At 39.6% G+C, this 25,754-nt stretch overlaps 2 protein-coding genes and 1 long non-coding RNA gene across 3 annotated transcripts in view; 2 read left to right on the top strand and 1 right to left on the bottom strand.

The window, feature by feature from the left end:
* Positions 1 to 4,451: 4,451 nt before the first annotated feature.
* Positions 4,452 to 6,520, bottom strand: LOC122456528. The gene is made up of 3 exons (XR_006275464.1): positions 6,071 to 6,520; positions 5,011 to 5,195; positions 4,452 to 4,554 (listed from the first exon to the last, which is right to left on the bottom strand). It is a non-coding gene; the product is annotated as an uncharacterized LOC122456528 (long non-coding RNA).
* A 1,208-nt stretch (positions 6,521 to 7,728) lies between these two features.
* GID8 (GID complex subunit 8 homolog) lies at positions 7,729 to 15,762 on the top strand. The gene is made up of 5 exons (XM_038370279.2): positions 7,729 to 7,906; positions 8,648 to 8,777; positions 10,675 to 10,871; positions 11,376 to 11,573; positions 12,952 to 15,762. The coding sequence occupies exons 2-5, from the start codon at positions 8,660 to 8,662 to the stop codon at positions 13,123 to 13,125; spliced, it is 687 nt and encodes a 228-aa protein (XP_038226207.1). The 5' UTR covers positions 7,729 to 7,906; positions 8,648 to 8,659; the 3' UTR covers positions 13,126 to 15,762.
* A 6,103-nt stretch (positions 15,763 to 21,865) lies between these two features.
* Positions 21,866 to 25,754, top strand: part of SLC17A9 (solute carrier family 17 member 9) — a 39,137-nt gene continuing 35,248 nt past the window's right edge. Inside the window, exon 1 of the mRNA XM_038370133.2 lies at positions 21,866 to 22,011. Coding sequence (XP_038226061.1) covers positions 21,866 to 22,011 — 146 coding nt within the window. The remainder of the gene's footprint in view (positions 22,012 to 25,754) is intronic.

The raw sequence follows: 25,754 nt of genomic DNA, 5'->3' as shown, positions 1-25,754 counted from the left end.
AATTTAAATTTTGGGGAGCCAGTGGGAGCTGCGATTGGCCAAACTTGCGGACACAGAAGGTAAACAAACTGGCCCGGCCTGCCAGGGGCTTTCCCTGAACAAGCAGCTTTGAGAACCACTGCTCTACACTGAAGATGACTAATAAACTCTGTTTTATTTTGAAATAATTTACTATTTAACGTATTTTGTATAAAAAACCTAAATACTGATAAACTGCATCTGTTATGATAGAGTTTGCAAAACCAGACTAGTTGGGATTTGTCTTGGGGGGTAGAGAGCTGGTGTCAATGTCTCTAAAGTTTGATGGACACTCAAGGACCATTGTTCTACAAAAAAAGTACTTTGCCCCATGTAAATATACAATGTATTACAGAACCAGACAGTTTTGTTTTGTTTTTTTTTGCTATTTTTTTGCAGTTTTCTGTAAAACAGTGATCCTCTAAGCTGCTTTTGGGGATGGACCTTTGTGCTTGCGCAGAGCCCCATTCATTTAATTGATTTCAATGGAACTTCATGCAATATAAGGACTAAGAACATAATCAGAAAATATAGTAAAAATAAAAATGTGCTTAGTACTAATGCTGTAAAACTTCATTTCTGATAAATATATATTTTGAAGCTGAATATATGAAAATGATTGAGAGAGTAAAGTGGTAAAAACCCTGGACTGAATGTGATGTTAGATAATCTGAGTTCCAATTCCCAGTGCTATTAACTTCCTTTTATGACATTAGTTAAGTCAGCCTCTTTGCCTCTTCAACCATAAAAGGAGGGTAGTAATGCTTACCTCACTTGTAAAGATGTAGTGAGGCTTAATTCATTATTGGTTGTAAAGCAAGAGATCCCTTGATGAAAGGTGCTACAAAAATACAAAACATGATTATTATTAAAAGTAGACGCCACCACCTTAATTTTGTTCTGCAACTACAGAGCTCCAGTGAACTGAATACCTTGACCTATTTGAAAAAAATATTTTAAGGTTTTAACAGACCAAATTCAGCTGTGATATAATCTCTAGAATAATAGGGAATGTAGTGAAAACGCTAACACTGTGGCATTTGTTGGATAGATAAAACAAGTAATTTACACATCACGCAAGTAAAATGTGAGTGTGTTCCAGGAAAGTAACTACCAAACAAGTGTAAAAAAAGCACGCACCACACTATCTTCCACGCAGGTCCTTGCAGTTGTATTTTTTATTATATGCATCCTCTATTGTTTCCTCCATGTATTAAGTTACTAATTTTGTATCCCCCCAAATGCTAAACTGATGCAAGTTACATTTATGACCAATATGTAAAACTACCTCATGCTTTACATCTCCTTTTGGCTTAGAGGATTCCATGCTTTCAGCACCACTAAAGTTAGCCCAGCTAGTTTCTGTGATCAGTTGCCTCCATCATCTTTACTGGAGATGCATCTCCAATACTGTATTATCAAGATATGTTGTCCAAACAAGAGGATTCTTCTACCCTATTTTACCCTATTAAAAATAATCTATAATCTCATCTGTATTTCAGAACTGCTCAATTTGCATCTCAGAAATTCCCTCTTCCACTGCTGTACCATTCCTCAGCAAACAAATTGATTTCCTTTTCAACAGTCACGTTCTAAAGGATCTTTCTTCATGAGAGAAATTGTTTTTAATTTTTGGCATTTGACTATGTGTAAGCTAGAGTTGCACAGAACATTCATTATGAAACTACACAAAAACACTTGCTTTTCTGTTTTGTCACAAACTCTAAACTAGTCCAGGTTTGTAGAGGCTCACAAACTTTTTGAGCGACCCCAAGCTGATTATGCAGGGGACTGGACTAGATGACTTCTCAAGGTCCCTTCCAGTCTTTTGAGTCTATGAATGAACTTAGACTGACTTAGGGGGTTGAGTGTTTTCGATGGGAGCGGGGCTTGAACTTAATTTCTTCTTACCTAGAAGTTATAGCATGCAAGTCCATGACCAAAGAAAAGGGTTCCCATAAACTCCTACAAAATTAAACTGCTGAGTTTCACACAGCACTAGTATCAGCTTGGCAGCACAATTGAAAATCATGGTAGGCTGGCTAGCTCAGGAAACTGGATAATAGACCATGGAGCCTCTGACCTCTTCTAGGTTACAGTGCGACTCCGGACCAGATTCATAGTGACCAAAAGTAACCATTTGACAGTTGTTTGTTTGGTAGTCTGCATGAAATGAGTTTAGTCTCCGTTCAGTCCCAGATTCATATGATAAAAAACACCACCACTATTTGTCTTAATTGAAAACATGGTTGGGAAGTCCTAGCAAAGAGACTTAAAGACTGACTGGCAATTTAAAAAAATGTTCCAACAGACATCTTCATGCTTTCTCCTATGCTGTCCCTTATGTACTGAAGAAGCTTCCCATAAATATCCACAAAACCAGCACATTGTCTTCCTTCATATCCCTCCTTAAAACTCTTTTTCTGCTGTAATGCCTACAAAAAACAAAAATTGTTAGACAGTTGGTGTATTGTGACCATTGCTTATGCTCAGGGCCGCCCAGAGGATTCAGGGGGCCTGGGGTCTTCGGCAGCGGTGGTCCTTCACACTTCGCCGAAGACCCGGAGCGGAAGGACCCCCTGCCGCCGAAGTGCCGCCGAAAACTCTCCTGGGGTCCAAGGGCCTATTGCCCCATTTGCTCCTCCCCCCCCGGGCGGCCCTGGTTATGCTGATCAGGATTGTCTCATTTCTTCCTTGTGCTCCTTTGTTTGTTGTATCCACCTGTTGGCTTGTAAACTCTTGGGAGGAGGAACCATCTCCATTATTTTTGTGCAAGGTTAGCACAATGGGATGTTGGCATCTAGGTGCGCTGCTACACTACTACTACTACTACCACCACCACCACCACAAACAGGCATGGAAACTTCATTGTCTTCTCATCCCCCTTAAAGATGGTACCTTCAAATCTGGGTTTGGGTGCATTTGTAGGGAAATGGTAAAGTTATCAGATGACTCTTTTTTTTTTTTTTCAAGAGTCAGGACTGAAGAGCTCTTGAAAGTTTGGCTCTCTCACCAACAGAAGTTGGTCCAATAAAAGATACTATCTTACCCACCTTGTCTTCTAATATCCCAGGACCAACACGGCTACAATAACATATACATTTTTTCAAGACAGTCTCATTTTTCAATGGCCCTTAAAATATGGAGCCTTAGAGTTGGAAAAAAATTTTACATTCTGTACCCCAGCACACTCCTCCTCTCCGCTAGGGGCACTATAGCAGACTCTGCAAAGCCATTTTCAGCAACCAAAAAGAGGCTGAAGATGGTACTACCCCAGAAGACAAAGGTAGGGAGTATAAATCATGAATGAGCTTTCCCTGGAGTGGGGAGTGACAGATGGTGCCTTTCTTCCTTTTGATAATCCAGACACTTTAAATATCAGGAAACTTGCATCCCTGCTGCTTGTGCTCATGCTATACCTGTTCTACGGATAAAGGCCTTCTCCATTTCCAGAAGCAATCAATCCAGCACCGCTCACGAACACTAGATGGGGCTGTCATGCGGAGCACTAGATTCTCCAATGGTGTTGATTCACCACCTCTCTTGAGCTCTTGATTCACACAGAGATACAAAATACTTAACACTCATTTAAATGCTTTTCATGTAAGCAAAACAAAATGTTTAGTGGATGGTTCACAACCAATGGAAAATTTTGGAAAATCTATGCAGAATTTTCCCCATGTTTGGGCTTTCACTGAGATTTTAGCCAAATTCTAGTGGATTTCTGCAGAGATTTCTCACTTTGTTTTTGGCTCTACTGGATTCTATTCCACCTTTTTAATACCAGTCATCACTGTAATATCCAAGGAGGTTTTTCAAAAATTATTAACAAAGTTAAAAATTAACTGCAGCTGCTGCACCAAATTTACAAAAAAAAAAATGTAAAATTCTCCCAAGCCATCCTGTATGAGTCTAACATTTTATAACTAGTGTAGAAGTCCCTTTTATCCTACTTTTAAAAGTCTTTACAAAGTTGTAGTTAATAAAAGATTTCCCAGAAATGTATTTTGGGATATATCCCATCATCTTGGAAACTCTCCCACTCATGGAAAGCTTGGTTCTCTAGTGCAGTGCTTAGTTGTAGCCAAAATAAGTCATGCTGCTGAGATGGAAAAGTAGACTGCCTCCAGAGATAGAAGCTTGGCACAGTGAATTGGCTGACCTGGCTGCTAAAGACCTGGTAACATTCCTGAGAAGAGGGATCTTAAACATTTTTGAAAAGATTTGGTCTGACTTTTTATAAATCTTTGATTAGTTCCTAGTGAACCGAAACTGATATGTCATTCCTTCTCTGCGCCCCCCTTTCTTTCTTTCTCCTCCCTTTCCATTCATTTACTTTTCATTATTTTTTGTTGTTGTTGTTGTTCTTCCCTTATTTGGAGGGGGAGGGGAATTCAAATATAAATTAAAAAATAATAAAGATTAATGACTGGCCTTGCTGTTCTCTAGTTTCTGCAGGACACTGGCACATAGAAGATGTTGCTACTATTATTTGGACCAATCTCTTGCTTTCCAGGCTGGGAGGATATTGTCACTCTGAAATAATAACCATTAGAGACTGCTTGTTTCTAAGATTTCAGAGTAGCAGCCATGTTAGTCTGTATTCGCAAAAAGAAAAGGAGTACTTGTGGCACCTTAGAGACTAACAAATTTATTTGAGCATAAGTTTTCGTGAGATGAAGTGAAGCTCAAGTACTCCTTTTCTTTTTGCTTGTTTCTAAGCAATATCATCCAGCCCACAAGCCACAGAAGGGCATTTTAAGAGGCTGCCACTTCTCCTATACAACTCAGCAAAGTTTTGGCAGGTAGGGTGGGGGAAACATGAGGGGTTTATCACTGGGGTACTTGTCCGAAGTTAGTGGAAGGGGCTTAGCATCTGGGGAGGGGAGAAAGAAATTCAGTGGCGAAAGTTTCCCATTTGCTTTCCAGACACCCTTCCCTCACAGCTTCATAACTTCCAGACTCCTTTCTTCCCCTATTGAGAGCACCTACCTTAATGAAGGACTTAAGGGCCTGTTTCCCTTGTCACATTTGAAGCCTGTGAATATGACTTGGTGCTTCTAAATTCTAGCACTCCAGATCATACGGTACTAGGAGTCTGAGTGCCCCACTGTGCACACAGTTAATTAGACAGACCAGCAGGCATTACATAGTGAATGATCCAACACTTACTCCACCTGGTATAAGGTAGAGAGAGGAGAATGAGTTAGTTGGCTGGCCATCCAATAATGTATTTATAATACACTGAAACTAGGATAAAGTTTGAGTCACTAAAATCAGACACTGATCCATTAAAATATCCAGGATTTTCTTCATAAACTATGATGTTAGCAGGGAAGAAGGGTTGACAATGCAAACAAAACAAATCAAGACTAATACAGACTAATAAATTATGTGCATCTTTAAAACTTATTTTAAAACTTATATACAATAGTTAGATAATTCTACCAAGAAAGTGAGAGTTAATATAGACATGTGGGTTCAGCATTAACACCCCATTAAAACAAATAGGTAAATTAACACCTCTTAGAAGTATTCTTTGTTTGCAAACTCATTAAAAAGATACTTGATCAGGTAACATTCAATACATTTCCTTTGCAACAAAAATTACTAGAAACTCCCCCCCCCCCACATGAAAGCTTAAACTCTACAGGAAACTTTTAGGCATTACCAAAACTATATGGGGAGACATTAATTCTGAACATGTGCATTATTAGTGCCCCAAACTATTATTTATATAATCATTTTATGTCATTCTATATTTTCAAACCCAAAATAGTGGGGTGGATCAGCAATGTGTCACTGGCAGCAATAGCTGTAGTCCAGCACCTACTTTTGTCTCAATTTCCCTTTATATTGGCAAACATAAGTCAATGAAGGGAAAATTAATAATCTATTTGTTGTTTGCCTGAAACTGTGAATAAACCAGGAACCAATACTGTAGACAGGTGCACTGCACACACCTGGTCAAACTTTTCCTTGTTTTTTTTAATCAAGAAATTTTCATTTTTCCTGCTGTTATAGCTGCTTTTGTGACTCTTGTTCATTTTACCTGTAGTTGCAGTTGTGGTATCAGTTACACTGTGCTACAACCTTCTCTCTTTTCCCTGTGTTTGAGGTGTGGTTCTCTGTATAGTAGAATCAGGAAGTGGTCATAGGGACTGGACCTCCCCATCCTCTCCACCTATATAGAAGTCTCCAGATAAACTCCATCTATTAGGGAGGAGTTGGCAAAGTCAGATAATTTGAAGCACTGGGGCATGTTTGGACAAAAGATGTTCTTCAATCTTATTAGCAAAAGAGGCACAGGAAATAGAGTTCTATGCTCAAAATGTACTTACTGGTTGGGAGCCAGAAACTTTCTGAGTTTCCATTTTAAGGGCTCGTTTACACATTACATTGTTCCTGATTAAATCCAAAAGCCTGATGCAAAGCCCACTAAAGTAAATAGGAATCTTTCCATTGAATTAAACTGACTTTAGATCATGCCTTCAGAGAGGACCATAGAAGATAAGAATAAGGTGATTAGGGACAAGTGTAGAGGGTTAATGTGTGTTGCACTATATCTGGAGTTACAGACTCAAAGCTTATGTTATCTTTTATTTGTATCTCACACTGGTTGTATTTATTACTGCTCTTCAACTGTAACTTTGAAGTGCTTGTGACAATTAATAATATATATACAGTAGCTCCTTGTTCAAAAATCTGTATTGATTATAAACATTCAGTAGCCTTTAATAGAAATAAATCAAATTTAAAATGATTAAATAGTGGTCGTACTATCCTATGACCATTTGACTGAGTTTTGGAGTTACGCTTTTCAGGGGCAACTGCAAAAAAAAAATGAGTGTGCAAAATGGGTAAATGCAACCTCAAATACCTGCTTTGCATGGGGATAAGGGAAAGTGAAATTCCCAGTTTTCCTGGAGGACCCTGCTGTATGTTGTTATGAAAGTTAGGCTTTTTTAATACCAATTTATCTATTTCTTCTAGGGACTGATTTTTTACAATTATTTTTTAAACTGAAATAATTAAATTGGTATCACCCATCATTTGGACAGTTAGCATAAAAGTGGATCCGCACATTTATACCAGTATAACTGCATCCACATTATGGGACGTGTCCTACTTGAAATATTCCAGCATAATTTAAAAAATGCAATGTTTGTGCACAGTGTAGACAAGGAAGTGAACAGGCTGTATTGCATAAGCAGTAGACAAGGCAGGCCAACGCAAAACACATGCGGCATAATCCCTACGGGTCCAGATGGCCTTGGCACGCAATGGTGATGTCAGGGCATCCCACTAATAATCCCGGCGCAAACGGGTTTAATCTGCATTCAGATTTGACCGCAAATCCTGCATGCTGAACTCTCTGCCTGGGATTCGTATTCATCCCACTGACTTTCATGGGCCTAATCACAGGCCTGTGTGAAAGGCCCTGATCCTACAGAACCCGTCAGACAGACCAGTGGCTGGGGAGCTCTGAGCGCGCCCTATAGCGCCGGCCTTGCCTCCTCTGCCGCGCTGGGCAGGGCCCAGGGGAGGGAGGATAGAGGGGACGCGGCCCGCCACACATCCATGCTGATTTTCTCCACTGCTTCCAGGCTGGTGAGCATAGTCGAGGCCTCCCTCCCGCAGTCTCTATGGTACTTCCCCGACCAGCCTCCACTTCTTCTGTAATCTCTATGGTTCTTTCCCCTCTAGGTCTTCTCTGGGTTTCCTCTTCCGCCGTCTCTATGGTGCGCGCCGCTCCCCGGCTCCGGCCGGTGATTGGCTGGGAGGCCAGTTCTCGCGAGACGAGAGTTGTGCGCAGAGTCCTGGCTGAGCGAGGCGGCGGAGTGGGGTTTGGGTCCGCGCACCGGGGCCGGCAGCAGTGGCTCTGTGGGTAAGATGGCGCCTGTCGGCCCTTTCCGCCCCTGGGGCGATGAGCCTCGGGCCCTGGCGCGGGGGAAGGGCGCGGAGCCTGGTGGTGGGAGCGTCAGGGCCCGGCCAGGCGGGTCAGAGCCCGGCCCGGCCAGGGCAGAGACTGAGGAAGGGTTTTGGGGCCCTGGGGTGTTAGGCGGCGGCAGAAGGGGCTCTAGTCCCCGCAGAGCTCAGGAGGCCGGGCCCGTCCCCTCGGGAGCATCGGGGCTGGGGGAGTCTCTGAGGGGCGCGCGCTTGGTAGGGCCGAAAAAGCCTTCAGAGTCTTGGCGGTGGTACCGTAAAGCCCCGTATCGAGCCTGCGCCACCCCACCCCCGAGACCCCGACCGGCTCACGGCCCCTCGTGAGGTGTGGGGGTTAAGGCCCGGCCAGCCTGTATGAGAGACGGGCTGTGTGCGCCCTCGGAGAGGGTGATTCGGTGCATGGTATGGGTATGGAGGGGCGAGTGTGTAGGGTGGCGTCTGTTGTATGTATATGGGTTGGGGGGGGGCTGTGTGTGGGTCGGTTTCTGTTACAGTGGCTGATCTCAAAAAAAGCGTTCAGCTCTCCGTTCGATAACTTTGTTTAGCCAACAATCTTCATTGAACCAGCAAAGAAGGTATTAATAACCAAGCTGGTCCCACAGTTCTTATAGGCAAGTTAGATTTAACTTTTCTTTCACCTGCTGGTATTTGTGTCAAGTAAGATACTTTTCATTCCTTATAGTGAAAGTCCAGCATGAGTTATGCAGAAAAACCTGATGAAATCACAAAAGATGAATGGATGGAAAAACTCAATAACTTGCACATCCAAAGAGCTGATATGAATCGTCTGATCATGAACTACCTTGTTACAGGTAACAGTGAGCAGTGGATGCTAGTATTACATTTAGTAGGTTGGTCTCTTTTTAGATCATTTGCCATTTATTTTAATCAATAAAATTTATTCTTACTAGAATGAGCTATTAAGTGGTTGATACTAATAGATATCACCATTGCCTGTATTTTCTGTGATTTCTAGAAAACATTTTCTATAATTCACAGAAAATGTAGTTGATGATTATTTAATAAAATAGTTTATAAGTTGGGTAAAGGAAAAACTAGTTCAGTATTGTCTTTGTAGCGAATCACCCACGCTCTGTTAGCAACATGTTATTTTTGCTAAGTAAAATATTAGAGAACCAAACTTTGTTGACTTTGATTATATAGCCTCCACAGGTTTTACCCAATATATATCTCCTGTCTGTTTTAATCTTAGCTTTTCTGCTAAAAAGAGGTTTCCCTTATGGCGTTTCTGGTTTGGATCACCGTTACCTATAACTGCACAGAGCTTAATATCACATCTTTTATTATACTGTTTTCTTTAAATTGGAAATGTGTGATGGCTTCTACTAATGTAATCTGGACCGCTTTGAACAAGCTCTGTCCACTCTTTTTTCATCACAGAGCAGGAGAAATTATCAGAAACCAACTTCAACTAATTTGGTTGAAAGATCAGAGTAATTATGAGGCAATATGTACTTAGAACAGCTCAGGAAGACCAGAATATTTAACATGCTAGGCATCCAGAAACTGCAGTTTAAGAGTTGCCAGAAACCCTTCAGAAATTGTCCTTTGGCGATGTACATTAATTTTCATGGCCAGGTGCACCATAGTGGAGATGGTCATATTCATCAAGCATGCACCTGAGCAATGGGAAACGCACTAGACTGACCATGCCAAGTCTGTCATAAATTGTTTGTGTATATGTATGAAAGCAGAGTGTCTGTATAGTTCTGTGACTTTTTCTGATGAAAAGACTCTTCATGTGGTATGCAGACGGGAGTTCAGACTCTCTTATGTTTATGCTAATAGGTAAAACTATTTAAACACCAGATTAATGCAATTTTTTGCTATCATCTTTCCTGCAAAAGAATAATTATGTCCAAATATTCCAGACAGAGTCCCAATCATGGGGTCAATGCTAAATTTGAATCTTTCCTAGTAAAATTTTGTTTTATATCCTCTTTCTCTTTGCATTCAGTTAAATATAGACTTTTATCCTATATTTATCTATATAGGAACTTGATGAATTTAGAGAGAATTAAAAGTGAAGTCTTTCTATAATTATGCAACTTATTTAAATCAGCCTTTCAGAGAAACCTGTATGTTCATATATTTTTAATCATGAATTTAATTTACAAAAATGCCTGCTTCATGGAAAAGATTCCAAATAGGATCGCTTGGACATCTTAGTATATTCTCTTAACTTGGTTTATTAATAGAAATTCAGAAAACAACATGTTCAGACAGCAAGGGTCCATAGTGTGGAATGTCAATAGCCACATCATATGGCTTTACTCCAGGTGTCTAAAAGCTCCACATGGTTATTACTGATCTGGTGCAGCCCAGCCAGTCTATAACTATGCAGTGTCTCTTCCTGACCTCAAATCTGATTTTAAAGGCTCCATGTGCAGGGGACTTTATCTTCAAGGCCGACTGTGTGACCAAAAAGTGCTGATGATGACTTCAGTCCTCTCCAGGCCAGTTCTCAATAATACATCCCTATTACTGAGAAAATCAAACCATCTTATGCCCAGTAGTTCTTTTTAGCAACATATATGAAATGTCTCCAGCCTCCTGAGGTCTTGTTTAAGCAACATCTATGTTTCAGATCCATATAAGACCATTGGAAGTATATAGGTTTGATAAATCTGTACTATTGTATATAGCTTATTAAATAGAATTCAGAGGTGAAATGTGTTTATATTTCAGAGGGTTTTAAAGAGGCAGCAGAGAAGTTTCGGATGGAGTCTGGAATTGAGCCCAGTGTTGATCTAGAGACTCTGGATGAAAGGATAAAAATTCGAGAAATGATACTGAAAGGACAGATTCAGGAAGCCATTGCATTGATAAATAGTCTCCATCCAGAATTGTTAGATACAAACCGATACCTTTACTTTCACTTGCAGGTAAGACCCAGTGATTAGTTTGTATCTGGAATTGTTTGGAGACTGAAGAAAGGATGTAATTGCAAGCAATCACTAATGTGTTGTGAGATTTGATTTTAATTGTCTATTTCTTATGTTATGGCATGGCATGCAGCAGCGTTTTAAAGAGTATTTTTAGTTTGTATTTATTAATATATACAACATAACCATATTCATCTTACTTATGATCTATAAACTCCCAAATTGCTGATGGTTAGTCATGTCTTCTGGAAGCAGTTACAAAGTTTCTTTAAAACCTATCTTCCAGGTTTTAAGTGGCTCCAAAATCAATTGAAAAATAGGATTAAGTGTACTACTATTAGTCCAACAAGAATGTATTTGTGAATTTTAATACTGACAAAATACTGATTTAGTACAGCTTTGCAACTTAATTTGTAGCGGAAGAAATGGAATACCTAGAGCCTAACACATTAAACATCACTTACACCTCTATTGACTAACCTTGCTTTGTTCTTACATATATAGCAGCAGCATTTGATTGAACTGATTCGGCAGCGTGAGACAGAGGCAGCCCTGGAATTTGCTCAGACTCAACTGGCAGAACAAGGAGAGGAGAGCAGAGAATGCTTGACAGAAATGGAACGCACGCTGGCATTGCTTGCCTTTGATAATCCTGAAGAATCGCCATTTGGAGACTTGCTCAATATGATGCAGAGACAGAAGGTAATGTATGCTCAAACGAAAGCTCTTTCCACTTTTGTTTATCCTTGGGGACAGCTAATCTTACAATAGTTTGTACATAATTACTAAATATTTATAAACTGGTATGGAGAACAGAAGTATTTCTAAAGCTGAGACTTCTGCTATACAGCAATATTTTTAGAACACGCAAGAACTTTTGTAATGTAAAACATCCCCCATTTGTGAAACTATGGGCTTGCTTTGTCCATCTTTTGATACAGTATAACTACTGCAGTTTCCTCTCTTAGGCTCTTTAAACTTCAAGGTGTTCAGAATGATGCTGCTAGTACTGCCGTCTTGCTCTAGGAAACAGGAGCATATTTCTTTTTCACTGGCTTTCTATCCACTTCTGAGTGCAAATCAGAATTGTTAGTTTATTTTTTGTTAATATTACTTGGATTTGCTCATTTTGACCTTTTTTTCCACCTGTGTTCCTCAACTGCTGCCACTATCCCTTCTGTTTTGTTTTTTAAATCTGGAGCTCCTTTTTATAGTTAGATTTAGGTAACACAGCATAACTTTAATTGCTGCTTGATTTTGCTTAGACTAAAAACTGTAACAGATTGGGGTAGAACCTAGAAGCATCAGAACAGTGCTTCCTATATGCAAGGGTTTTGAGAAGCTAAAATGGCTTAATTTCATCTTGCTGTTTCTCCTCCCACACCCTTCCTAATTCGGGAGCTACTAATAGAATATGAAAGGTAAACTTGTGCTTTTTGGTGTTGTGCATTAGAATTGCCCTATGTAGGGAAGGTAAAGCAATTGTAGACTTCCTTATGGGATGGATATCAAGGGAACTATGTTCTCCCCTACAGTATTTTTTATAGAATTGTTTTGTTTAATTTTATATTCTGGGGAAAAATAGCTGTTATTGCATAAACTGGTAGTGGAACTTCGGAGCAGAATTTTTATCTTGAACTTTGGAGAGGCAAAAAAAAAATAGTGAGGTAATTTTCTATGTGGTTAATTTGCTCTAACTTGTGCTGGTCGCTCCACCACCAGGATCTCTGTGGCACATTGCATTCTGGTCTTACCTCCTCATCCTCACCCTTGAACTTCCTTTGTGCCGGGTGGGCCAGGAGGGGCTGGCATGGTAGCCTTATGCCAGTTGAGCAATCCTCAAATACTGCCTTAAGGCAGATTTAACACCTTGTGGCATTGCTGTAATGGTGTGGGAGAGGGTTTAAAAGGCCAAATCCTCAACTCCTCTTACTTGTTTTCAGTGTAATGTGAGACCAGTCAGGTGTGTTAAGCTCTGCTTTTTCTAACTTGTACTAAGAGGAATTCATAAACTCTGCAAGACATTCTCCTTCAGTTAATATATATGATCACTACTCTAAGTTCAATATTTCTTTTCCAGGTATGGAGCGAAGTTAACCAAGCTGTTCTAGACTATGAAAATCGCGAGTCAACACCCAAGTTGGCTAAATTACTGAAACTACTTCTGTGGGCTCAGAATGAACTGGACCAGAAGAAAGTAAAATATCCCAAAATGACAGACCTCAGCAAGGGGACAATTGAGGAACCCAAGTAAATTGTGTGCAGATGGACACCAAGAAATCTTAGTACTGCACAGTATACATTTATATCAGTCTGTGACTGAAATATTTTTACTACAGTACAGAACTCAACAATTCCGATTTTTTTCAACGAACATCTTATTTAAACGGAGAAGAGTCCCTTTTAATGCTGAGAAAACAGCATTGAAAGGCGCTATATCTCTTCGAAAGTCTGATTTAGGCTATGCACTATCATACATTTTAAAAAAATCCAATTAAACAGGAAAGAAAATAATGGCATTTTAAAAAAGTACAGTGCTCAAGGTTTCTAATTGGCTACTGATGCTTAGTTTAGTGGCCAGTGAGTTAAATGGGGTTAACTATTCAGTTAAGTTTAGCTCTTTCTCATTTGAAATGTATATAGATCAGTGAATATTTTCTACTTTATGTTAAGTTATAGCAAAATATGGATTTCCCCTTAAAACTAACAACTGGTCAAGTTTTCATCTAAAAATTTCTTATTGTACGGCCAATCTTTTGCATAGGAAATAGTGTATAAACTTGTAAATCATAATTTAAGGACTTTTTTTCCTTGTTTCTGACTCTGGTGCTTTATTTATATGGTGAGAGCTATGTTCATAGTGGATCAATGACCCATCTTTTCACAAGTAGTATTGCTGGAAATAAAGGTTTCTTCTTAATTTCAAGAATGACCAAAATGGCCTCCTGAAATAAGACATTAAATCATATATTTAAGTAGGGTTTTGTTTTTGATTATTCAGGGATTTTTTCCTTATGTTAGACTTCCACCTCTAGTCACTGCAGTGATGCCAGCTGGTTACTACACCTTTAATGGCCACTTGGCTTGGTTAGCTGAAGTCTCCTCGGTGATATGAGGGAAGGCGGGAATTGTAGACTTTTTTGCAAGTGTCCACCCTTACGCAGGGTCTGCCTTTGTGGAATAGCTTGCAGGATTTGGGGGTGGGTGGCATAGTTTGTAGTGTGCTCGTGGTAACCATTCTTTTGGCATATTATGCCTTGGATGAATCGAGCAGTGACATTATAAAACCCTTTTCCATAATCCCAGTGACTTCATATCTTTATGAAGAGATGTGGTTCATCTTCACAGCTGTACTGTTTGTTGGCTGTTCCACTCCTGTTAGAAACATTATAATGCTTACATACGAGGCCCTGATTTTCTTGGTCACCGAATTGTAATTTGGGTGTAGGATGTTTTGCTGGATGTATGACTTAATCTTTCATTACTTCATACTGGTATATCTGGTTGTATTATGTACTGACCTTTGCCAAATTGAGATCTAGATCTTTAAAACCCATACGCTGAGTTATTACAAAACTGCTGAACAAAGACCAATTTGGTGGAGGAAATAGCATAGTATCACAGTGCACTGGCAAATTACACTCTACCCATCAGATACTGTGGATATCCTAGTCCGGTAGCTATTACCCTGTAAATTGAAATGACTTAATTTTCTGGAATACTTGCACATTAAACTGTAAAAGCTTTGCAGAGACATGACTTCGAGAATAACGAAACCTGTTACTGATTGCATTACTATGAACACTGTTTACTTGTGTGTAGCTATTTTCTGGGTGAGACAGTTGTCTCCTAAGAAGCTATAGAGATACCTCAGTGCTAAGGTTAGGCTAGGTGATGGATATAAAACACAAGACTGATCTGTCCCATTTTACTACTGATGGTTTTATTTGACATCCTAAAGCTTTCACCATACGCAACTCTTGTAATTCATACAAAACTGTAATGAACTTTCATTGGCCACTACCTGCAATAATAAGCTGGTTTTATTTCACCCTCGTTGGTTATTCTAACAATTTACCTGAACTGAGAAGATAAATATTGTTTTCAGTCAGTTGCTGTTTTTAAAAAAAAGTAGATTTTAATTTGAAATATATATGATTAGTGTAATTTTGTTTAATAACAAACTGCAGAAATTAAACTGTTTTTGCTCTGATTCCTTCATGAACAACTGATCAACTTTTCCTCCAGTCTGACACTTTTTGTGACACTTCATCTGAAGCTTTTCCAGGAGGAAGTGGAAAGTGGTGCATTTTTGTGGCATGACTAGCATTTTTCTCTGTGAGAAATGCGATATTACAGACCTGGTTGAAGAGTTCACCATACTTTTAGAATGCTGCATTAATTCCATATAGTCTTTGGGCGAAGTGCATAGATTGCTTATTTTTTTTCCATTAAAAATAACATGTTTTCTAAGAGGTTGAAATATAACATTTTAGTAAAGGATTATTTGAGTTTGTTTATTAATATACCACATTGATAAGCAGCTTTAATCTGTAAAGTCTTTAACTGCAAGAAAATATTCAAAAGCTATGCATTTTACAGAAAGCATAAAGATAGTCATAATGGTACTTTTAGGGATCTTTATATTAGTGTATATAATTTGCATATACAAATATAATATATATACTCTGAAATATTCTTGAATGGTAGGGGCTGTGAAACATAACTTATGGAAATACTGTGCACAGTAAACGCAGATCTGAGTACATGAATGAATTTTTGTCATGCATGAGAATTGTCTTATTTGGTGACTACTAATTATTGGATTTTGTTATATCCATCATTGTTAGATAACCACTTTAACAAGTAACATTAAATACCACTTTGATCAGTTTGCTGTTAGTGTAAATATATTGTTTTGTTCCACTTCACATAACAAAATGGTACGAAGATAGATTTCTTTGTGTATGAATGATACAGCAGCACCTAACTATGATCTGTTCTAAGCTCAGTGGTGGCAAACAAATATAGTAAATGTGTGGTACAGTATTCCTATCCCTACCACATCCTTTCTTTTGTTGAAAGAAGATTTGCTTTATTAGTAATGTGAACACAGTCGGGATGTAAAATATTCTGCTTTGTAAAGATCTTCTCAACTGTATTTGATTGGATATAAACTTCTCATATTTTCATGATGGTTACCTACTTAATTGTTTCTGCCTCTTGGCTGTTCCCATTATTCCATTTTGCCAGTCAAATATGAAAGGTAAGCTTTTGCTTGCTGCTGTTGTACAATAGTTTTCTATGATGGAGGAGCATATAGTGGATCTACATATGGGTGAAGTACTGAAAAAACTCTTCTCCCCCAGAGAATACTGTTTACAGAACTGTTTTAATTTTCAATATTACTGGCTGGGAACTGGCTATTACATAGAAACTAGTAGACAGATTATAATTTTTATCTGGAATTTTTGGAGACACAAATGTATGTAGATAATATGTTTAAGTACAAGGAAGCTACCTGGAAAGCAGATTGAGGTGAAGTTTTTAAATGTTAAGTACACTCATATTCTACATAACTTTTTTTAAACAGGATACCACTGTTGCTGTAAAACCACATAAGGAAACTATGCAGCAAGAAGGCAGGCACAAATGTAAAACATGTTAATTACACTATCCCAGGGCGGGGTTTTTTGCTTAAGTTGTAAATATCCCTCTGGTTTGCACATTTAAAATTGCAAGTTAAGTAAAATTGAACAGGATTGCTTGAGTATTAGAGCTATGTGTTGCTCAGCTTCTTTACAATACCTTAATACCCAACTTTTTTATGAGAGGTTTTAAATTCAGTAGGAGTGTGATCCAGGATACGTGTATCTAGATCATCATTGCCTCATGCTTTTAAGAAACAGAATGCTATTTCCAGATCAATGTTGGGAGAAAAATAAAAAATGCATAATACTGCAATTCATAAGCTTTAAAATGTTAATTGTTCTATATACTCTTCTGATATGGACTATATTGGATTGTAAATATAATCTTAAAGTGTACACCTTGTCCTCAAGTATTAATACAAGCTTTCATTTGGTGTAGAGTGGATATATTTTGTCCTCTTTGCCTGCCTTGTATCTACCCTTTCCCTTGCAGTTTTCCTAAGAAGCATAAAAGAGAGAAAATACAGTAAGCTGTGTAGTTGTCAAATAGAGCATATTTTTTCTGCTCCAGCAGAAGAGGTTCACTTTAGGGATAAGAAAGGGAAGAAGAAAACATGGCAGATAAGAAATGAGACATAGTCCTACCCACAATTATTTGCATTCTCAAAAGTGCCCAAAAGGGAAGCTAAGCTGAGATCTTGATCAAAATCAGGCCTCTAAGTGAATGTAATATTTCCAAGTAGTGCTAGATTGAGAGTACCGGGATGTGAAGTCATATTTATCTAGTACACAGGTACACCATAGCCTAAGTCCAAACCTCTTCCAATATGCCTGACCCCTATTCTGAAATACCATCTCTATTACAATTGGGCATACTGTCATTTCTAATTTGTTTCATTAGGGAGACTGCCAGTGAGCAATTATCAGTGAAGAACTGGATTGATTCTACAAACTCTGCATGCTGATCATTGAACAGTTGTTGTAACTTTTTTGATCATTGCAGACCTGGATGGGAACTAATAATGTAGAGGTGGGAAGGCTTCTCATTTTAGTACATCTATTGAAATGCTCCCACCCTCCCATTTATTTGTAAGGCTACCATACCTCTGAGTTCAGCAAGATGTACAGGAGTGTAAGGGAGGGTTTCTTACTTCTCTCATGGGTGTGTGGCCTATGCCATAAATTGGCCTTTAGCTAACTTTGTATTTTCACTTCCAGCCCTACTACCTTGGGAACACAGGCCCTGCTTACTTTGAAAGCAAAACTGCTTCTCACGTGTCAGCAAGGTTAAAGCAGGCATTCACTGGAAAACACGTACAGTTGTGTATTTAAAAAGGACAGGATAGAATATAAATAATATGAACAAAATATTGTGTTGCTAATAAGGTTGTTAGAAGAAGCTGAACAAAGCAGTAGCTGATGTTTTCTTGTGTATGGGCTGAACTACATTCTCAGATCCCATAGTACCAGGGCCCATAGAAGTGCATAAATGAATAGGAGCTAATGGTTTGTGTCGTTCCCCCCCCCCCCCCCCCGTCCCATCAGTCTTATTTCTGAGGCAATACTTCCCAAGTCCTGCAGAGGTCTGTCCACTTACATGTTTGCACTTTGTTTCTTGTGTAAGTACTTGTCTAGCTCTAACATTTCCCAGCCTCCCTGAAACAATTATTGCTTTTGTCACTCTGCCTTACACATGAAGGATTTCTTAAACTCCCTTAGTGTTACTTTCCAATGTTTATTTTATGCTCTCCATTTTGCGTTTGACACTTACAGAATATGTCTGGTGTCTATCTTCATTTTTTTCCCCTCCTAGAATTTAATTCTCAACTATATAGCCTCCAACTACCCTTTTAAAAATTGTATATTAAATGCTGTGTTCCTAATATCTTATCACTATAACTCCTGACATCTTTTTACCAAGTCATGGCTCCCTCTTCTGGAAATGGAAACACGAGTAAGGAGGACTAGGTTTCAAAGTGAAGTAAATACTGGCAGCTGCATCCTGGCTTATTTGCACAGTTGTCAACTTTTATTTTGTGGCCAAATAAGCTGTGAAATAAGGTCAATAGTGGGGTAAGGGCTGGACCCAATAGTTGTTGCTGCATTCCTTCCCTCCCTTAATTGCCATCTGCTGTTCCCAAGTCAATATTTGTTTGTTTGTTTGTTTTTTCTCCATCAGTGCCACACCTGTTGACCTAATATGTGGCTCTGTCAGAATCCTTCCTGAAGCTCAAAAGAGTTCATCACTTGTCTCAGTATTGTCAACTCCAAGAATTAAATTTTAAATATGACTTTGCTTCAGTAAGTTCATGGGAGACCCACCTTTCATGTGTTGTGCTGTGCCTGAACCCTGACAGCAGAATCTTTTCAGATCTCAAAATCAGACTCAGCTCTACAATATTGTTAGCTATCTTTTTCCTCTGAACTCTATGCATCCGATGAAGTGAGCTGTAGCTCACAAAAGCTTATGCTCAAATAAATGTTAGTCTCTAAGGTGCCACAAGTACTCCTTTTCTTTATTGCAAATATAGACTAACACGGCTGCTACTCTGAAATCTGTAGAGATGGACATCTTGCTGGCTTAACTTCTAATTCTTAGATACAAGAGGCCAAAACTTCCAGATAACAAACCTATTGGAGGTTCATTAGTGTAAGCAAGTGACATGGGGAACAGTGCAGTTGCATAGGGGCAAACATAATGAGGAGTTAGTGTTGCTGGGATTTATGGGTGTTCTGAAGTGGGACATGAAAGACGAAGTTGGGCTAATTACTGTCTCTACCCTGGATAGGAGATGGGAGAGCAGAGGCATGAAACCAGCCGTGAGAGAACCTCCCCCCCGCCCCCCCTTCCCACAGCTCTCTGCACCATGTTCTCTGCTCTGTTCCTTTTTTAAAAAAACTGTCCTTTGTGCTGAGGTGTTTATATGTATGTTCATTTGCTGAAAATTAATAAGATTGTCAGAATCAGTAAGAGAGAGGCTAGAGCTCTCTCATTGCTCTCTGTCCCCTTCTTGCCTCCTTGATAACACTGCTTTCCTCTGCAGCAGGTCTATTTTTAACTTGCAAATGTAGAAAATTAAGTGAGCAAGGAAAAAAGCAGAGGCAGTTTGGGTGGAGAGAAGGGGAGCCCCACCTCTCTACTCATTGCCCCGCCCTCATCTTCCTTGAATTCTTTTTTTCTTAACGTGCACAGAAATGTAATGTTAAATATGCATGTGTATAATTTAACCATTGTGGAGCTTCTGAGCTCAGTGCAGATCTTGCATTTCCCATCCATAGAATCCAATAAGAAAACTCTTCAAAGTCTTGATTAGCATGGTGACAGGTTTCAGAGGGGTAGCTATGTTAATCTCTAAGGTGCCACAAGTACTCCTTTTTCTTTTTGTGTTAGTCTGTATCAGCAAAAACAACGAGGAGTCCTTGTGGCACCTTAGTGACTAACAAATATATTTGGGCATAAGCTTTTGTGGGCTAGAACCCACTTCATCAGATGCATGTATTTTCCACTCCATGCATCTGTTAAGTGGGTTCTAGCCCACGAAAGCTTATGCCCAAATACATTTGTTAGTCATTAAGGTGCCACAAGGACTCCTCGTTTTATTTTGTTTTGATTAGCATGGTGCTTCAACACCTTTGCCGGTGAGTTGACACCTTTGTCAGTGATAATCTTTCAATAGCAGCTACCCATCTATGATGATCAAGATTCCTATATTATTTCTTACTAGAAACAAAACTGTCTGAGCCTAAATAACTGTATATACTATGAGACTGGAAGTTCTGAAAGCCTATTAGAGCTGAGTACGTACGTGGCCTGAAAAATTATGGCACGTGAGGAATTAAAATGGGTGTGTCTGGGTTTGTACACACACTATATTCAAATTAAAAAGCCTCAATTTTACCTGTTTCTACCAAATGCAAAGAATTGCAGGTTTGTAGATCTACAGTAATTGTGGGGCAGGGGAGTACATACCTTTAGGCTACATAAAATATCTGAAATGGGGAAAGAGAGAGTCTGAATACTTATCTTCATTATCCTTTGATCCTAATATTTGCTTTTTAGAGTTGAGTGAGCATGACTCAAGCAGGAGTTAAAGGGTCTGTAAGGACATAGGGTTAAATATAGTACTTGTAGAAGGGGTAAGAAAGATTATTTATGCATTCTGGAAAGCATTCTGCATAGAGGACTGCCAGAAAACTGAAAGTAGGGAAAAACTAACAAGTGTCTCTCTGCCCCTGTTTTTATACTGATCACAAATGCACGGTGCATTTGTGATCAGTATAAAAACACGCATACACACAAGCTTGTTAAGTTTTCCATTCTGGCTGGGCCACTTCCACTTACATCTCTGCAGAGGCACAGCCCACATCTATCACATTCCAAATAATATAAATAGTTTGGCCCTCGGAGTGCGGTTCTCCCCTTTCGCCCCTTCTCCCCACCGCCTGGGAAAGGTTTAAAGCACCTCCACCCTTAGATGCTAAGAGAAAAGGGTCTAGGAATCTGTCCTGCCTCTCCCTCCAGCCGCCAACGCCCCTGAGCAATGTAGCTGCAACGTGGTCTGGTATTAACAATGCTCCTTGGTTGTCGTTGGTACAAATACAGAGACCCGGTCCAGGGGAGGAATCAAACGGTCGGACTCTAATATTAATAGCAACAATACTTGCACTGATTCAAGTGAGATGCAAAAGTAATTCTTCTGTTGCTCTACCACCCTGTACCACGTCATCTCTGGCTGGAAGAGCTGAAGGGGGGTGACTGGCTGTAGCTCTGCTTATCATCATTCCGAAGTGGATCCATTCAAACTCTGCCGTGGTTCTGTTACCCTGGGGCTAAATCTTTTCACAGGGCGTCCCGGTCCAGTGCGCAACGTTGGAAGCTCAATCCAGCTTGTCCATTTCCCCCGGGCTGATCGCAGTCTGTACTAGCCGCTGCCAGACTTGCCTTCCTGGCAAAGCTCCAACCGGAAGAGAAGTTGAAAACTGACACGTGGACTTTGTATTGCAAAGAGACAAACTCCCCTCTGAATCCCAAACCAGATCAGCGCGGCTTTCGCAAAGTCAGAGGCAGGGGCTGCGGTGAGAGGCAGGCATTCCATGCACTCCCTGTGAATCAGCCGGGCTTTGCAATTTGCATCTTTCCTTTATTTAATCACCCTCTAGTACAGTAGCGGCCAGCAAGGGAGCTTGGGGAGTAGGAAACAACCCTGTCCTGGGGATTTTTTCTGTCATTGCTGTCTGCCCTTTTTGCAGTCACTCCAGCATCCTTGCAATAAGTGCAACAACCGCACGGTTTATCAGTGTCTTTTTACTTTGTGAGTCACCCTTTTCTAAAAATAACACTGAATGGCCTCAAGTATCGGCAGGAATGGTGTTCAGGTATACGGTTCTGACCTGGTCTCGCTACATCATCATTACCAGCAGCAGCCTGTAAAGAATACATATAAGGAAGGCACGAAAAAAGATGGGACGGTGGATTCCTATTGGTCCAGGTAAGAGTATAGAGTCTCAGTCATTATAAATATTTTTATTCTTTTCCTTGTACACAAACCCCAGCTATGTAGTTTTAATATGCAGAGTTTTCATTCCAGTTTAATGGCTCTTTAATCTGTAGATAAAACACATGAGGGTGTCTGAATGACAGTGTCATTTTGTATGGATGGTCCAGTGGTTGGGGATCCATCCTGAGCTGGGACACAGGGCGGGCTGAGTTCTATGCATTGCTTTGCCACAGACTTCCTGTGGACCCTCTGGCAAATTACTTAATCTCTTTATGTCTCAGTTTCTCAGCTGTAAAATAGAGATAACAGCACTTCCTGACCTCACAGGGGTGTTGTGAGGATAATTACATTAAGACTATGAAATGATACAATGGTAATGGGGACCAAAGAAGAACCCACATATAGATAGATACTGTACAAACTGTCTTCCTTGTAAATCTGTGCTATTCCAGTCAGGACTGTTTTAATAAGAATAGCACAAAACTGCATCCCAGAGAAAGAAAAGGTAACCACTACATAGAATACAAAACACTTTTTTTTTTTAAATGCAAGACGATTGAGCTTGTATCTGCCCTGTAGCTGGTTATTCAAACATGCCATTTGAAACATTAAGAGCTTCTGATCAAAAGGTCTCAGCAGTTATGTTTGCACTGTAGATAATAACTAATTAAGATTAAAGATGGCTAGACTACTCAGTAATGGTTTTTCCAAGTTAAATGATTGACTTAAAACAAAACATTTTTTCGAGCCAAAAATGTGCATCCACGCTGCCTTTATGCTGATTATCGGTGTGATGCGTATAGTAATAGTTGAGGTTACCAATTACAATGTACATTGTGAACAATCATATTCTAAAGTGGTTTAGCTGCCCAGTCTTAGCTATTAGAGAGTGCAGCACTGTATGTGATTTTATTTTAATCCGAGTTGATCCGGGAAGGATTTCCTAGCTCATTTTGTATTCTCCATTGTGTGTGTAATAGTGAAAACAGGCTCAAACCTTGTGTCTGAATTTAGTTGTACAAGTCTGTGGCACATACTAAGTGATTGGGTGACACGTGTGTAAAATTGCTACACTCTTCCCATTTTCATTACACATGAGTACAGTGCTTAGTACGATGGGGCCCCAATTCCTGACTGATGCCTCTTGACACTACCACAGTACAAATAATAATTTTTAAAAAATGGATTTTTATGAGGATAGCCGAGTCTCCAGGTTCTTAAGCCAAAACATACTGCCTATGATAGTGGTGGCAGGTGTAAATTCAGCGTTGTCTTGTGTTCTGTAGGAACCAAAGAATTGCCAATTTTTAATCTCCTCTCTAAAACCAATTCTTCTCTGTGGCCTTGGGCAAATCACTTAACCTTTAGGCCTCAGTTTGCAGCCATTCTAATAATGCACAAGGGTGCTGTTAGGAATTAATTGGTTAATGTTGGTGAAATGCTTGAGAGATGGGGATAGATAAGGATGTGACTAATTGGCAGAAGCCTTGCAAAACTAAAAGCTCATCTTGGCGAGAATTCTTGTTTTAAAATGATAGGTTTCAGAGTAGCAGCCGTGTTAGTCGGTATTTGCAAAAATGTGTGCTTCATAGCAAATAACCATGACATAGGTGGCTGGTGAGACTGATCTTGAACCTCTAGTCTGCCGCGTGTGGCTGTAACCCAGAACCTCCCATCACCACCAGCACCACACACACTATAGAAAGTCTTCTGATCAAACACCCATTGAAGCCAATAAATCCAGTGGATTTTGTGGCCTTTGGATAAGACCCCCAGGAGAGGTGATAAGAAAATAGAATTAATCAATCTGTGAAAACTTATTTGATTTTTTTTCTTGATTTGCTTTGAAAACTATGCTGTTGAAAAGTTAGCAGTCATTTTTAACAAATGTTTTTAGTGATCATTTATGTTGTGGCCTGACCCAGACACTCCAAGCAGAATTGGAGCTACACAATACTGCACTCCATATAAGCAGAGAGTAAAGGCTAGACATGCAGCTCCAAAGAGTTTACAGTCTAATTTGAGAGGTTGCAATCGGTAGAGCTGGTTGTAATTTTTTTAAACCAAAATACAGTTTTTGTATTGGTCAACATTCTTCACTTGTTTATGGGGAGGGAGAGAGGATAGATGGGCCAATACAAAAATTCTAAATGAAAGTTTCATTTTGGGAAAACTTTGTTTCAAATTTATGTCCCCCCACCTGTGCTTCTCTGATTGATTGGTTTACTTTTTCCCATTAGAAAAAGGGTGTGGGGGGGGGAAGTTTAAAAAAAAAAAAGCAAGAGTGCCTGAGAATTTGCCCCACTGCTTCAAAGGGAAATATTGGCAGATTTTGAAAATTTTCATTCCAAATTTCTTCAAAAAATATATATATTGTTGATGAACCCCTAATTTTTGATGAAAATTTAGTTGGTGCCAATCCTGTGTCCAGCTGGCTCTATCAACAAGTGGTTATAACAAACCCTATGAAGGAACAGGGCAGAGGATAATGGAAATGGCAATAAGATTATCATTTGTACTGCTGGTACACGTAGAGGCTCCAGCTACAATCCGAGCCCTATTGTGTTATGCACAGCACATGCAAACAGAGATCAAGTCCTGCCCCAGTGAGGACAGTCAAAGCGTGGGAAGGGAAATACAGGAACAGAAAAGGGTAGTGATTTGCCTATGGTCACACAGCAGGTGAGTGGCAGGTGCATGCAGTTTTATAAGCTAACTGAGCAGATGGATGCTTTCTAATCAATTATACATTAAAATAATAGACATAAATAAATATCAATATTTCCAGATGAACTTTACTTTACTCTTCATTCAAGCTAATGAGCTACTGTCACAGAAACAAGGATTCATCAATATGGAGAAATCACATAGAATCCATTTTCGTACTGAAACAAAAGACATGCAAGGCAGCCTTCCAGATTCTCTGTGCCCCCTTGGTGCAGTGAGACAGATAACCACTTATCGCTGCACGTTTGTTTTTCTGTCTTTGTTTTCCCTGGTTCATTCTGCTTCCTCTATTGTTCTCCATTTCTTCACCTCACTTTTCATTTTCCCTTCTATTGTTTTTCTCATACATCTTATCCTATCCTCTCCAGCTGCCATTCCTAAACTTTTGGGGAACTCTCCAGTAGTTCCGTTATCCCATACCATCCTTTCTCTTCCAAGGAACAATACTCAAAACATTCTGATTAGGGTGCTTGAATAGCTGTACAGGAAAAGGATGTCACTTTGAGATCTATGGTTGAAAAGTGCTCTCCAAGTGCTAGGTTTTATTAGTTAATTTATTATTGTGGTTACTCAAAGTGCTTTACAAGCAAGAGCCCCCAAGAGGAATGTAAATATCATCATCCCCAGTTTACAGATGGGAAACTAAAGCACAGAGAAGTGAAATGCCTTGGCCAAGGTCACACACAAAGTCATGGGCAGATCCAGGGTCAGAAGGTGGAGTCTAGGGGGCAGATTCTGGGCTGTGCCTCTCAGGTGGTGCAGCACAAAAGACTCAGCAGGGATTGAGGGCCTTATGCCTGATTTGTGTCCATTTATTCTTTTACGTAGAGACTGTCTCTACGTAAAAGAATAAATGACACAAATCAAACATCAGGAATGGTAACATACAAAAGCCAGTAGGAGAACACTTCAATCTCCCTGGACATTCTATAACAGATTTAAAAGTAGCCATCCTTCAACAAACAAACTTCAAAAACAGACTTCAAAGAGAAACTGCTGAGCTACAA

Source organism: Dermochelys coriacea, chromosome 13, assembly GCF_009764565.3.
Source record: "Dermochelys coriacea isolate rDerCor1 chromosome 13, rDerCor1.pri.v4, whole genome shotgun sequence".
Taxonomy (NCBI): domain Eukaryota; kingdom Metazoa; phylum Chordata; order Testudines; family Dermochelyidae; genus Dermochelys; species Dermochelys coriacea.
The sequence above is the reverse complement of the archived record's forward strand: the minus strand, read 5'-3'. Positions and strand labels throughout refer to the sequence as shown.

Coding starts and splice junctions, on each gene's coding strand:
- GID8 (XM_038370279.2), top strand. CDS start 8,660: ATGAGTTATGCAGAAAAACCTGATGAAATCACAAAAGATGAATGGATG. Junction 8,778..10,674: donor CATGAACTACCTTGTTACAG/GTAACAGTGAGC, acceptor TTTATATTTCAG/AGGGTTTTAAAGAGGCAGCA. Junction 11,574..12,951: donor ATATGATGCAGAGACAGAAG/GTAATGTATGCT, acceptor TTTCTTTTCCAG/GTATGGAGCGAAGTTAACCA.